Source organism: Gracilinanus agilis, chromosome X, assembly GCF_016433145.1.
Source record: "Gracilinanus agilis isolate LMUSP501 chromosome X, AgileGrace, whole genome shotgun sequence".
In the NCBI taxonomy this organism is placed as follows: Eukaryota; Metazoa; Chordata; class Mammalia; order Didelphimorphia; family Didelphidae; genus Gracilinanus; species Gracilinanus agilis.
In genome coordinates this window covers 64,955,204-64,970,134 of record NC_058136.1, presented here as the reverse complement: position 1 = coordinate 64,970,134, position 14,931 = coordinate 64,955,204, and the positions used below count along the sequence as shown (strand labels likewise).

Genomic DNA, 14,931 nt, shown 5'->3' with positions numbered 1-14,931 from the left:
TTGAATATTCTTCAAGATTCAAATTGAATCAGGGGCCGCTAGGTAACATAGTGAATAGTGTCAGCCTTGGAGCCTGGAAGACTTGAGTTCAAATTTGACCTGTGTTTATTAGCTGTGTGAACTCTGGGCAAGTCACTTCATCTTTGTCCGACTCAGTTTCCTCAACTTTAAAGTGGAGATAATAGCAGGACCTGCCTCCCAGGGTTTTTGCAAGGATCAATGAGATAATATTTTTAAAGTGCCTTAGCACAGCGCTTGGCACAAAGTAAGGTACTATATAAATGGAATGATGATGATGATGATGATGATGATGATGATGATGATGATGATTTCAGAGCCTATATTAATAACCCTCCGGTGAGCCTTACCCATTTGTACAGAAACATGCGCTGTTTTAAGGAATTTAAGACAAACACTTTGAACCGGGTCCAGTGGAGGTTTTGGACCGGTTCTGGTGGGGGGGAATCTCCATCCTCTTCCCCAAGCTTATTGTCAAAAGCACACGAGACATTTGTTACAGAGAGTTATTGTAGTAGTCCCATGAGTTAAGCAGCAGGACCTCGGGGTCTTGCCTGAGGATGTGCAAACAGAGGTGGTCCATGCAGTGCCTGACAGCGAACTGTGTTTGGGGATCCCTTCAAAGAGCAGGGCCCACGGGGGGCGGCACTGGCTTTGGAAACTTTGGAAACGGAAGACTGAAGTTCATGCTGGGAGCCAGGTGTGGCGGGGATCAAATCGGCTCCTGGGGGAGCTGACACGGGCTCAAGGAGAGGCCCGTGAACGGTTTGATGGTGCCTCAGGAGGTCCCCAGTGAGTGCCTGCCCCTGGGCACTGTATCTGGCTCTGGGCAGCTGCCATTTTTATCAGTGATTTGTATAAAGGGATAGGTGGCATGCTCATCAGATTGGCAGATGGCACAGGCTTCAGAAAGATCCCCAAAGCCTCAAGCACTTGTTTAGATCAAGTAAGATAAAACTCTAATCATGATGACAGTAAAGTCTTGCACTGGGGCACACAAAAATCAGCTTCACAAGAACAGGCGAGGGGAAAGGCCTGTTCAGACGGCAGCCAAGTCTGAAAAAGACACGAGGGTATTAGTGGTCTGCAAGCTCAATCCACATTAGCAGTGTGAGGTTGTAGCCAAGACAGTGAGTGGGGAAAAGGAATGACACAAGGGTGGGTTCAAGCCTGGCCCAGAGTACAGGCTTCATAGATGCTTGTAGACTTGACAAAGAAATGGAGACTGTGTGGTCTGGAGAAGAGAAGCCTTGGGGGGTCGGGATCCCTCTCATATGGAGTGGGTGATGGGCGGGGGGGGGGGGCGGGGTTACACTCATTCTCTCCAGCCCCAGAAGGAAAACTAGAGCCATGTGAGAGCGCAAGTTTCAGAAAGGCAAATTTGGCTGGACTTACTAATGAGGAGAGCTGCAGTGGGCTTTAAGCAGCATGGCACTGCCACTTGGTCTCCTTTAGAGGGATTTCTTCTTCTCGTGGGGGGCCAGTGGGAGTTCCAGGTCCGCCTCTGACACATACCAAGTCTGCCCCAGTACGTGTCACTTAGCATCTTCCTATCCCAGGCAACTGTCTAAGATGTAGCAGATATAAATCTGCATTGAGAAAGGGAGTTTCCTGTCTACGCTGAGTAGTGCAGAAGTCCAGAAAAAAGGAAAATGTGGAATTTTGAGGAGAAGCAGTCGTGTGGTGTAGCAGACAGAGCCAGCTTTGGCATCAAGAAGCTGCATTTGAGTGCGAATCCTGGTCAATGCGGGCCCACCCTCCCTGAGGACCCCCAAGTGACTTTCTCCGCGATTCTAATAGTCAGTGAGTTACCAATACCTGGAAGGTTCTTAGACCAGAAGTCACCGGCCAGCGCAAACAAAAAGCAGGAGATAGCGGGAGAAAGAAGGAAGAAATCGGGGCTTCTAACCCAGATCCTCTACTGCTTGTTGAGACTTCAGGTCCTAGAAGCTGAAGGAATTTTTCCACAGCAACATGGTCTCAGAGCTGACACCTACTGGCAATGCATGTTCCCGTCACCCTAGAGGATGAGATTTTGTGAGGCCCAACAAGTCAAGTGCTTGCAGCTTCAGCCCCGGAATCAGCCAGTCCCAAGGGAGATTGCTGTGCTGTGCAGAGAGTTAGGGATAGGAGGGTGATCCTGGAGTCAGAAATCTCCTGCCAGACTGGCCCACACACTTCTGGACGGCGGTGCCAGGCCTTCCTGGAAGGCCTTCATGCAGGTGCTGGCCTCGCATGCACAGCATCCCACACAGTGGGCTTCCGACAGAGCAGTTTCTTTTCCAAATTTTTTGATTTGGTCTATGTTGGGACCTTCTCCATGGGAACGGCCCTCTGTAATGGAAGTCCATTGAGAGAGCAGGATTAATTTCCAGGCTTTGCTGGATGGAATACATTCTGTAAAGTAAGCAGTTTTATTTCGGGGCTGGGCCTGTGATTTCATCTGTGTGGGGAGTTTCTGCGGAAAAACAAACAAACACAAACAACAAGAAAACCCCCCCGACTCCCTCCACTAATGTAGACGAGCGCCTGAACGAGTGCCCAAAGTCACAAAGCCCCATCCTCCTCAGGGGGAGCCTTTCGGGCTGCCTTTTGATGTACTAGCAAGGCTCTGTTAATATTGAGAAAGCCATTTCGTACGGTGGGATAATTGACTGAAACGCCGTTAAGGCAGCTCGGAAAGTGTCCCCTCAGAGTGCTTCCCGTATGAGAGGCTGTTTGGAAAGATTACTCAAGCTGCTTAGAACAGTTGGGTGTAGAATTGCCTCCCATAGAAATGTAACCAGGAATGTTTAAAAACTAAAACTATTTTGTGCAAGTCAGATTTTAAATGCACTCAGAAACGATACGCTTCCAAGTGACTGGCTCTCATAACATTCTCTTTTTTTTTTAACCTTTACTTTCTGTCTGAGTAACAACTCTAAGACCAAAGGGCAAGGGCTAGGCAGCCACGGTTAAGTGACTTGCCCAGGATCACACAGCTAGGAAATGTCCAAGGCCAGATTTGAACCCAAGTCCTCCCAGCTCCAGGTCTGGCTCTCTATTCACTGAGCCACCTAGCTGCCTCATAGCCTTCACGTATTAATATACTATTGCCCTGGTGATTGTAAGACTATTTTCTTGATGCACTAATGAGTCTATATGTAAAGTTATTTGGAAGCCACAACCAGAGATGGAAGGAACCCTGGCATCAGAATCAGAGGACACGAGTTCCATGCCATACCTGACATTGGTCATCTCACTTCCCTGGACAACTTTCCGTATCTTTAAAATGAAGGAGTCGGAGAAGATGGCTTCTGGGATTCCTTCCAGTTCTGAATGGATGATTTTATAATCATGTGGGACTATGAATAGTCCTTTTGTCAAGAGCCCACAGTGTGCAATAGTAAAATGCAAAGACCTGAGTTCAAGTCCTGCTGCCACACACCAACATGTGGTAGCTTACGCAACTCAGTCAGCCCCTCTGGGCCTCTGCGCCTTCATCTGTTCAGATCCTGGGTTTGGGCTTGTTTCCCAAACATTCCAGTGGAACAGTTCCAATGAGGCAGTGTGGCGTGTGGGTAGAGTACTGAACCCGAGGCGCATCCTAGTTGTTTGATCCTAAGCAAGTCACTTCATCTCTCTTGGCATCAATTTCCTCAGCGAAAGGATAGCTTCCTTGATCTCTAAGCTCCCTTCCAGTTCTGTATCTGGGAACCTCTGAACCCTGGTACTTCACATGTTGTGAGCAAGTAGGGGCCATTGATCATGTGCTTATGTATGGAAACTAGGAATGAATGAAAGAAGGAAGGAATGAGCCTTTATTAAACACTTTCTGTATGTTAAAAACTCTACTTACTACCAGAGATCCAGATACCGATGTGAAAACAGCCCCTGGTCCTAAAGGTCTTACACTCTTCTAGGGAGAGACAACACGTATGGAGGAATGGTGCCTGGGGAGGGGCGCGTTGGTTTGGAAAGTTACAGGGATGGTTAGTGGAACCAGTGGAACGTAGAGTAGCAGCTCCTGGGAAAGTCGATGTGCAGAATCCATGCTGAATTTTTCGATGTAAAACTAGATTTCATTTCCTCTCCTGAGCTCCAGATTTTCCTCAAACACCAGCCCTCCCCTTCAATCTCCAAAATATTCTATACTCTTCTCCCACATCCATGTGCATTGGTTCCATTCAAGCCCAAGAGTGTCCTCTTGCCAAATCAATTTGGGAAATGCTGAACTAGATGATATTGAAGGGCTCTTCCAGATGCGAAAGACTGGGGCTTCATACTTTTCTTTGTGGTTGAACCACAGCTCCACATTTTTCAGTTGGCGGCATGGTTGGAGCTGGAGATGGCTAGCAGACCGATAGACAAACACAGCAGAAGGCCGACAGGGAAGTTTGTCTCCCACCTCCTGGCACAGAAGTGAGAGCCAAGGTATAGAAGGAGACATCTGCTGGCAGATAGAGGACTCGTGGGGAGATTTGTTTAACTACAAAGGAGAGCTGGTGGAGTGGAAGCGGGACGCGACAGTGATGTCAAGAAGGAAAACATCTGGAAAATATTGACGTGGTTGTGTTTTTGTTTTTTTTTTAAAAACAAAGACCGACCAAACTTGCCATGTTGGAAAAGAAGAACTTTGGAACTCTAGAAAATAATGCCTTGACTGTAACCTTGACCATGAAAATTGTTTGGCGTCCGTTTTTCCTTTGAAGAGCCTGAAATTATGCAAGACTGGAAAGAAAATGGGTGGGCCAGGACTTGCTCTGCTATTCTGAGACTCTCTCTTTAGTGGGATACAAATAAACAGCTCTCCCCTTCGTAGGTGAACTTGTGCAATGAGCACCTCACCAGATCCACTGTAGAGGCGAATACCGAAATTCCCTGACACAAGCCAGAATGTCTTTTAAATCAGAGATCCAGAAAGCTTTTATTTATGGGGATCAGGGATGCGGGCCTCTAAAGACACAACTACAGGAATGGCTTTAGCAAGCTGAAGGAAACTTATGGCTCCCCGAGTTCCATTTGTGAATGCTCTCTGACTGAACCAGAGGGCTGGGGTATCGCTCTCCCAATGTGCTCCGGGCTGCATCCAACCTATTTTTGTTTGGCACTGAGACAGCGGTGCTCTTTGCCAGGAGGCACCTGAATGTTTGAAATCAGCTCTGGGCCAGCTTAACATAGGATGGGTATGGGCTGCTAACAAATCCATCCTCGGGTTGAAGGGTCTGAGTCCCAGGCCAGGACTCACCTTGAAGCACCCAAATGCTAGAACTTGGAGCCTCCAGGGACCCATTGGATGTCAGAGTAGCAACACCGCCTGGGAAAAGAGTGCTCAATAAGTCCCTTCCCGCCTCAGTGAGCTGTATCTCTTTATGGCTATTTTCACACACACACACACACACACACACACACACACGATGAGATGAGTGATTGTGCTGCCTTCACCTCATATGTATTTTAGAAATTAGTATTTCCATATTCCCTTTGAAATGGAAAGCTTGCCCCTTTGGGGGGCTCTTAAGTGGCCTCTGAAAAGGTTCCCTTTCACATACATGGGGTTACCTTGGTTCACATAGGATGCTGTTCCAGGCTTGCCCTAACCCTCTTCTTCCCTCATTTGCAGTGCGGACTCAGATTTTCTCTTTCTTCTAAACACAGATTCCTTTTGTTTTCTGTTGTCCGCACAGAGCCAAGGAACTTTCCTGGATAAGCCTAGCACAGAGTTTTTCATGGGCTTTTCTATGGAGCTGGAGATTCGTATCAAAGACTTTGCTCTCAACTCCAGAATTCAGTATTTGTCTTGACCGTCTACTTGAAATACTTAAGCACAAGCACTTTCCCTAAGCATTCTGGGACTTTAGGGGGAAGGGGAAGGCATTCTGCTTTCCAGGTGGCCTGGAGAGAATAGCTGTGGGCTGAGCCAGTTAGTGTAGGAAAAGCCTTAGAGAGCAGACAAGTCCGAGTAAGCAGCTAACCTCTTGAAAGGCTAATGAAGATCATTTTGAAAATGAATTCACTTTTACATTTCACATGTATCACTGATTTCATTGCTTGCCTTCTCAGTGAAAGAGGGACGAGGGGGAGGGAGGGAGAAAATTCAGAACTCTTTTTTAAATGAATGTTAAAAATAAGTAAATAAAGATGGCTCAGTAGATAAGAGCCAAGCCTAGAGTTAGGAGGTCCTGGGTTCAAATATGACCTCAGATACTTCCTAGCTGTATGTCCCTGGGCAAGTCACATAACCTCAGTCATCCTAGCCCTTACCATTCCTTCTGTAGGGAACTGATACTTAGCATTGACAGAAGGCAAGGGTTTTCTAAAACAAAGAAAAATAATTAAATGATAAATTTGTTTTTTAAGGAAAGAAAGTGTTTTAACCATAAATGCTCTTGATTATTTTCTAGTTTGTTCTCTTGTGCCTTTCATTAGGCTTTTTTTTCCCATTGTATTGCTTCTCTGGCTTCCAGATCATTCTCTTTTCTTTCTAGTTCAAACCAAGAAGTCTTTATTAAGTCTTGTCCTATGTATGGGATAGCTAGGTGATGCAGTAGGTAGAGCACTGGACTTGGAATCGGGAAGACCCGAGTTAAAACCCACTCTCAGATATTTACTCGCTATGTGACCCTGGGCAAGTCACTTTGCCATTTGCCTCAGTTGCCTCAATCTATCAAATGACCTGGAGAAGGAAATAGAAAGCCACACCAATATCTTTGCCAAGAAAATCCCAAGTGAAGAGCTAGACGTGACTGAAGTCATTGAACGTTGAGAAGGAAGGCAGTGGGGAAAGCCACCTCTCCCAATAAAAGACTTCACCTCTTCCTTTACTGAGAAAAAAAGGTCATCCCTCTGGAGCTCCTCCAACTCTGGCCAAATCTCAGAACACCTCTGCATCTCCTCTACTGACTCTCTGAGGAAGAATTCACTTCATTTCGCCAACCAGGCACCGAAACGAAAGCAATCCCTACCCTTGAGGAGCGTGCATTCCTCTGGGGGGGAGTTCATACATATACATCAACATGAAATATTTAAAGACTAAATATCCTTTCATTTCCAGGAGCAGAGAAAAACTAACATGAGGAAGGGGACTCGTGTCTGAGGTGTGCTCGAGCTGAATTCTGAATGGAGCTAGAGATTCTGAGAAATATATTTGAGGAAAGGAACATTTCAGGCATGGAGAAAGCCCATACAGAGGCACAGAGATAAGACAGGGAGAAATAATTGTTTTTTTCCCTGAATTTGGAAATTTTAATTAAATTAATTAATTTAGGATAATTTCTCATGGTTACAAGATTCATGTTCTTTCCCTCCCCTCCTCCCACCCCTTCCCATAGCCAACGAGCAATTCCACTGGCTTTTACATGTGCCATCAATCAAGACTTATTATTTCCATATTATTGATATTTGCACTAGGGTGATAGCTTAGAGCAGGGGTCGGTAGTGTATAGCTCTCGAGCCATATCTGGCTCCACCTCCCGACCAGCCAGTCCGGGCAGAGCCCCAGGATGTGCCCCAGGGGGCCCTTCAGCCCCCGCCCCATATTCCAGCGCCTTCCGCCTCCATCCTCCTCCTTCCGCAGGCATTTATGGCTCTCATGGCCAAAAAGGTTGCCGACCGTTGGCTTAGAGTCTACATCCCCAATCATTCCCATCTACCCATGTGATCAGGCAATTGTTTTTCTTCTGTGTTTCTACTCAAGACAGGGAGAAATAAGAAGTAAGTCTAGAAAGATAGGTTGGCACCAGATTATAAAGTGCCGTCAATGCCAAACAGAGGAGGAACAATAGGGAGCCACTGAAGCTTCTTCAGCAAGGGGAGTGACGTGAAAAGACTAACACATTCAGAATATCTCTTTGGCCACTGGGTGGAGGTGGGTTAGAAAAAGGAGCCAGGGAAACTCTTTAGAAAGCTATCCCTGACTCTTTTTGCCAAACCAGTCTACCTTCATGGATCCTTGGTCCCATCTTCCCGAGTCCTCTGGGAGCTTGTACCTTCAGTGGTGCGTCCCTATTCTTTCTATCGTCTCTGTTCTCTCTCCTCCCCCTCTTTACTTTCAATCAATTTCTCTTTTTCTCTCACTGTTAACGTCTCTTTTCTTTCTTTCCCTCAGTTCCTCTCTCTGCCTGTGCCTCTCCTTCCCTCCAAACATTTTCACTTGACCATGCCATCCCCTCAAGCTTTCATTCTCTATCTCTGCTGTACATCTTTCTGCCTCTACTTCCCTACCATCATTCATTTGGGTTTTGAGATGGGGCCAGAGATTTGGAGGAGCTCCAGATGGATGACCTTGGGCTCCTCCGAATTCTAGGAACTGGGGGTAGCGAGACAAAGAGCTGATACTTTACAAGGTGGCTACAACCTGTAGCACAAAATCATACCGCGGAACTTTATGGTGGGGAGAGCGCTGACGTCAGAGTCTGGGAAATTCTCTGTAAGCTAATAGCTAAATTGTGCTTCGAAGGAAATGAAAATTTCTATGAGGTGTTTGACAGAGAAGGAAACTGAAGCCAAAGGAAGGGGCTCTTCAGAGGTCACACAGCTAATGAGACTGGAACCCAGTTCCTTTGACTGCTGCTTCCCTGATAGATCCAAATTGTCATGAGGGCTGAGAGATGGGGATTAGAGTTAGCAGACAGGGAAGTGCTGAAGACATGAAGAAAGAGCAGGTTCAGTAGAGAGTGCAGTGGAGGTTATAATGAGGGTATTGAGGATGTGAAAACCCCAAATAGCAATGATCCTTTCTGGGAAAGAGAGAGGGGATGGCAGGGTCATGCGAATGGGCCTTTTGTTTTGGAGGGTGTTTTTCTGAATGAGAGGGGCCAGCCCAGACATATCTATAGTCGGTAGAGAAGGAGAGTTTAAGGGTGAGGAAAAGAAAGTAATCAGAAAATGGGAGGACAGGAAGAGAGAACAGAAATGAAGAGTTGGCCTTGGCAAGAAGAAGGACCACTTTTTCCTCCGAGACAGGAGCAGAAGAGGAGAGGACGTATGTGGAGGGGCAGGGGGAGGAGTAGTGTGGAGACGTGGACTAGAGGAAAAGAGGGAGCACTTTATGAATGGCCTCTGTTTGCACAGTGAAGAAGGAGGCTCAGTCCTCTGCTGGTGGGGCAGTAGGAGGGGAAGGGGTGGAATCAGAGGTTTGAAATAGCTACTGCAGAGAGGGAGGTCAACAGTCAGTTGGGAAAGAATAAAAGGGCCACTGTGCAGTAATGAGGGCCCGGTCAGGATCAGGCAACATACCTTTGTGGTGAACCCAGCTTACACAGTTGCACAATTTTCTCCAGATGTGTGCATCCGCTTGTGAATTAGAGCAAAAAACTACAGTGGGGCAGGGGAGCCAGGATTGTGGTTTGTCAAAGTGTGACTAGCAGTAGGACAAGGGAGCAAGGGATTCCAGGATAACCTAGTAGTGCATGGTGGGGGCGCCAAGGCTTAAGGAAGTGAGAGCAGAGCAAGAGTGATAGAACTGGGAAGAACTAAGGACCTGAAAGACATGGCAAGGATGAAAACAAGCTTAGGAGGAGAGAGCAGAGAAAGGGAGAGTTCTGAATCATAGAGGTAGAAGACTTATGGGTAATCAAAGGTATGACTGTCGTGGTGTGTGTGCTTGAGGTAGAGTGATGATGGAAGCCCTAGAAGCTTTAGAGGATGCCAAACCAGGAGGAAACCTCGATGTGACCAGAAAGGCCCGAGTCAGGTCCTGAGCTCTTTGAGAGAGGTGGGAGAATGACCAGTAAGCCAACTGATTACTGGAAAAAGGATTGTACCAGGCGAGAAAGATGAGGGGACTGGATCTCCAAAAGAGGCAAGGCTGCCAAGTGATGGTGGTGATGGGACAATCTAGAAGTGAGGGCAAGAATCAAGGAATGTGCTTAGTCCTCTTTGTGGCCCAGTATTCCAGAGGGGCATGAGAAATGGCACAGGCCCAGCCTGGAGAGGGTGGCTAGAGATGTACAGTGTTCGAGAGAGAACCAGGTTTCTATTTGTACAAAATGAAAAGCATCTAAAACAACACAAGCCAGAACAAAGGCAGAGGAGAAAGAAATCTTAACCATAAAGTAGAGGTGACAGAGAGTGGGGGACAGTCTGATGGGAAGACTCTATTTAAATAGCTAGGCATAGCCAAGACATATACAGTATAGATGGAAGGCAGTATTGAAGGGGAAGGTCACGGCAGTTGGGGGAACTAGAAAAAAGCCTCTTGATGAAGGTGGGAGTTGAGCTGAGTCTCCAGAAAGCCAGGGAAAGCAAGAGGCACAGGTAAGCAGGCCTGAAAGACAGCCAGTGAAAAGGCACCGAGACAGGAGATGGAATGGTATGTTCGAGGAACCGCAAGGAAGGCAGGGGCCAAGTTTTGAAGGCCTTTCAAAACCCAACAGCAGGGTTTAGCATCGATCCTGAAGGTGATAGGATCAGGCCTATACCCTAGGAAAATTGCCATGGCAAATTGGAGTGGGAAGAGTCTTGAAGGCCAAGAGCAGTCCAGGTACAAAGTAAAGAGGAATGAAGTAGGATTGTGTTGTGTCTGTGCAAAACAAGCCAATGGGACATCTGCTAGAGATGTCCCAAAGGCTGAAACAGTACTATTTTTAAATGGATTGGATATGCTTGTTGAGTGAGAGTGTCAAAGGATGGTCAAAGATGGCGCCATGCTTGAAGGCCTGAGGAACTGGGATACCCTAAGACAAGAACTATCTTTCTACTGGAAAACACTATGCAGGTCATTTAAATAGATTTAAAAAGAGATTGAGGAAGTTCTTGGCAGCTGACTTCCACAGGAAATTAAATTACCTTTTCCAAGTTACTAAGGAATGAAGGGCTGTGCTGTCTGAATGTCCAGTGACCCTGACTTTCTTGGCTGACCTATTTCTGAATTGTTCGTGTTACTCAATTGTGCAAAAAGGAATTTTAACAAGACTCCATTAAAACTTTCGGCTCCTGATTGGAGTGGTTCTGTCATGATCTAAGTTTGTAGACTTCTGTTGAATAAATCGGGATGATATCGATTTTTTTGAAACCTTGACTTTCTGTTTTAGAATCAATACTGTGTATTGGTTCCAAGGCAGAAGAGTGGTCAGGACTAGGCAGTGGGGGTTAAATGACTTGCCCAGGGTCACAGGGCTGGGAAGTATCTGAGACCAGATTTGAGCACAGGACCTGCCGACTCTTAGACCTGACTCTCAATCCACTAAGCCACCTAGCTGCCCCCAGGACAATATAGATTTAAAAGTACCATGTTTATGTTAAGAAGATATGTGAGGAAAGCTAGGAAAGAGAGGTGGGCCAGAGATATGTAGGGTGAAGAGCATTCAGGTGAAAATCAATGGAAAGAGCAATATTTTTGTGATCTGCCTATACAACAGACTACTAGAACAGAAAGAGAAAACAGATTACAGGAATTCCATGAAGACCCGTTAGAGAGCAGTGTTAGGTGACATCTGGGTACCTCCTGGAGCAGTCCAGTTATCTGTACTCAACTCAAGATTATTTTGTTCTTCAAAAGGAGGAGGAATGAGGGGCAGCTTGGTGGTTTCTCTCTTACAGTTGTTAATGGGACAGAAAGTAAGGGCTTGAAAAAAATCGGGTAAGAGCCGAGTCAAATCAGAGAGCTGAGGACAGACTTTCTTCCCTGAGAGTATGCTTGTATACACAGGCACACACACACTGTCTAGAGTTAGGGGACCTAGCCTGAGCCTGGAGAAAAGAGGTACAAATATTCGTCTCTGGAGCCAAAGGACTAGGAAGGGACCGAGGCCTAGTGTGGGGAGTCACTCAGCCTACAGATTCAACGGGAAGGCCATTGTCTCTCTGGCAGCCCCAAGTGTCAGGTCCCTTTCAGGAGAACTCTGAAGCCTTTGGGTAGAGCCACAAGATTGGAATTCTATAGAGTTCTTGAGGGCCCTTGGGAAGGTTTACTAGGCGGTGAGGGGCTCACTCTCCAGCAACCCCAAGTTTGTAACTCTTCAGGGGTTAATATTATGAGTCTGGGGGACTGCACTGAGAGTGAAGGTGGAACGAATGGTTTTTAGCTAAGGGCTTTTATGAGTTTTCTCATTGGGTTTGTATTTTTCCTGTCGGGTGAAATAATGCTGCCCTATGTCTGAAATCTAACCCAATTGTTAGATTGGGTCCTCCCAAGGATCCAAAGGACCCCTTTTACATCAACTGTAGAGACCTACTCACAGTTTACCATTTGGGTTCTCGGAGTCAATTTTGTGTAGGGTAAAACTAGGCTCCCCTTTCCACAACCAAATCTTGGCCGAGTAAGCCTAGAGTTTGGGATTCTGGGCCCCAAATTACATATGTATGAGACAGTGCCTCCACAGTCAGCCCTTAATAAATGCTTTTGTGTTCATTGATTACAAGTGAGACATCACTCGCGTCACACTGATGACAGCTGTTTCACATCAACAAATCTTCCTCATTTCCCTTTCTTGAGTTTAGGAAGCTATCTAGCCGTACAGAATCTACATTTACCAAAAGGTTCAGGATGAATGTGGCTGAGATTTTCCTCAGTGAGGCAGAAGTGAGTGACTCAGGGAGGTGCACTGGCCACTGGGCCCCAGGTGAACCATATTTTCAGTTTCCAAAAGGATCATTCTGGCTTTCCTTGAAACAAATCCCAAGGTGTGGAGAGAGGAAAAAGAGAAAGGCAACTCCAGAGAGGAGGCCAAAGCGAGTCCTATGGCCTCTTACTATTTGACCATTCAACTTTGTTGTTTGTTTATTTGAAAAAGAATATATTCATGAAACTGACCCTTTCTTTCAGGTGGGCATACACGGCATTAGAATAGAGTTCATCAATGAAAAAGGATCCAAGCGTACCGCCACCTACCTGCCAGAGGTCGCAAAGGAGCAAGGTCACTTCCTCCCTTCCTTCCTTCCTTCTTTCCTCCCTCCCTTCCTTCCGTCCTTCCTTCCTTCCTTCCTTCCTATTTTCAGAACTCTTGAAAGTCTCAAATGCAATATTTGACCTTGCACTGATGTCTGATAGTGAATCTTCTCTCTTAATGCTGCTGCACTGTTTGTATCATATAAGTGAATCATCCTCTCTCTATATAAAATTATGACACACAGAAGTTGTATCTGTGTACAAAGAAACCCTCAATGAAAAATGTCAAAACCGATAGGATTTTGCATTCTAAAGCCAACCATTTGAGGAGTAGTAAGTTGCCGCTCAGAGGCGTCATTTTCTTTTGGTTTGGGTTATATTTCTTGACATTAAAAAAATTCAGTGATTATTTAAAGCTTTTGGTGTATATTTTTGTATGCATAGATGCATACGTATACATACGTGCACCGCATCTTCCCACCAGATGGAACCGTAATACCAAAATAGTGCCTTTGTGATTCTAGCTCTATTAGGACCTGAGTTCAAATGTGGTCTCAGATACTTCCTAGCTGTGTGACTCTGGGCAAGTCACTTACCCTAATTGCCTACCCTTGCAACTCTTCTCTCTTAGAATTGATACTATGACAGAAGGTTAGGGTTTTAAAAAAAAGAATGACTTTCCTTTATTTCAAGGCACTGAGACTGTGTAGACAGCTTGCATAGAAGCAGAAGGACAGAGTGTTTCCGTCCTTGCTCAGTAGTTCTTTAGCAACACAAAGTTTGTACAGGGCCTTGTGAATGAGCAGTGCCCCATTTAGTTCCAGCTTCTGCAAAGCAGCTCCCCTAGGGTGCTAGCTAGCTAACGTTTCTCTTTCCCAAACAAGGGCAAAATTCCACTGGTCACATTTACTAGGCCCTTTCTAGTCAAGCAAGTCAAGAAACACTTCCCAGAATTATTGAGGCTTTTTTTCTGATCAGCAAAGACATTTCTTTCCTTTGTTTCATAAAGAAAAAAATGGAGACTCGATCTGCCTATTTTAGAGCATTCAGCCCTAAAACTTTTCAGACAGCCGGCTGTGAGAGTGCCATTGAAGGTGCTTCAAAACAGGCCCATCTTCGTTACTCAAGAGCAGCATTCAGTGTGCTTGGACGGTGGTGTTCGTTAAAAGAGACAGCTCCAACCAGCCTTTTTGATTTCACAAGTCAAATAGAAGAAGAACCAGGAGAAAAGCCATTTCGAAACCCTTAGGTATCTGGTTTGAATATAGGGCTGTAGAGAGCGACCCGATGTGTAAACCTCACTGGTCTCCCCAGAAGCGCTAGCCACAGCTTGGCCAGGAGCCCTCACCCATGCTGGAAGAGCCCAAGCCTGAGCTGTGTGCTCTTACTGTTGGTGTCACCATGAAGAGGAAGCTGCTTCTTTGGCTTCTGTGCTCTTCACCACACCCTGCCCCCTTGCTGGAGCCCTTGGGCATCCCTGCTCCAGAGTGCTCAGGGAAGTGGATCCCAGTGCCAGGCCAGCAAGCCTTCCCATACCTCTGAGGCTAGAATAGCTGGGCTGTGATAGGTAAAGAGAGGAACTCTTCCCAGCTGCATTGCTTGAGCTCCCTTTTCTCGCTACTCCTGAAATGAAACTGGGAGGTTCAGTGGCACAGAATGGAGAAGTTAAGGGAGGACTGGTACACCCTCTAGATTGTAGGAGGAGTGCTCAGCCTCCTGGTTGAGTGTGGGGCTGCCTAAGGAAGCAAATGCAATACATTAGGAGCAGAGACAGAAGACAGCTGAGAGAGCAAAAGCCACTTTTCCCAATTGCCTATCATCCTGCCATGCCAGAAGCCTGACTTCTCATGTTTATTCACCAGGCTGAATTACCTGCTTTCCTGGCTTGGCATTCTTTAACTGGCCATTTTGCCTCAGGTCTGAGTATGGCGTGGACTTATGGATGTTAAGAAAAGCGCAGATTTCTCCCAGACTTGATCAGTTTTTTAATATAGAGTTCTTAGATTGTTGTTTTTCTGTGTGTGTGTGTGTGTGTGTGTGTGTGTGTGTGTGTGTGTGTGTGTGAGAGAGAGAGAGAGAGAGAGAGAGAGAGAGAGAGAGAGAGA

General features: G+C 46.2%; 1 protein-coding gene across 1 annotated transcript in view; it reads left to right on the top strand.

Moving 5' to 3' along the window:
• AMMECR1 (AMMECR nuclear protein 1) overlaps positions 1-14,075 on the top strand; it is a 63,811-nt gene extending 49,736 nt beyond the window's left edge. Inside the window, exons 4-5 of the mRNA XM_044682883.1 lie at positions 12,764-12,854; positions 13,897-14,075. Coding sequence (XP_044538818.1) covers positions 12,764-12,854; positions 13,897-14,075 — 270 coding nt within the window. The remainder of the gene's footprint in view (positions 1-12,763; positions 12,855-13,896) is intronic.
• The last annotated feature ends 856 nt before the right edge of the window (positions 14,076-14,931 follow it).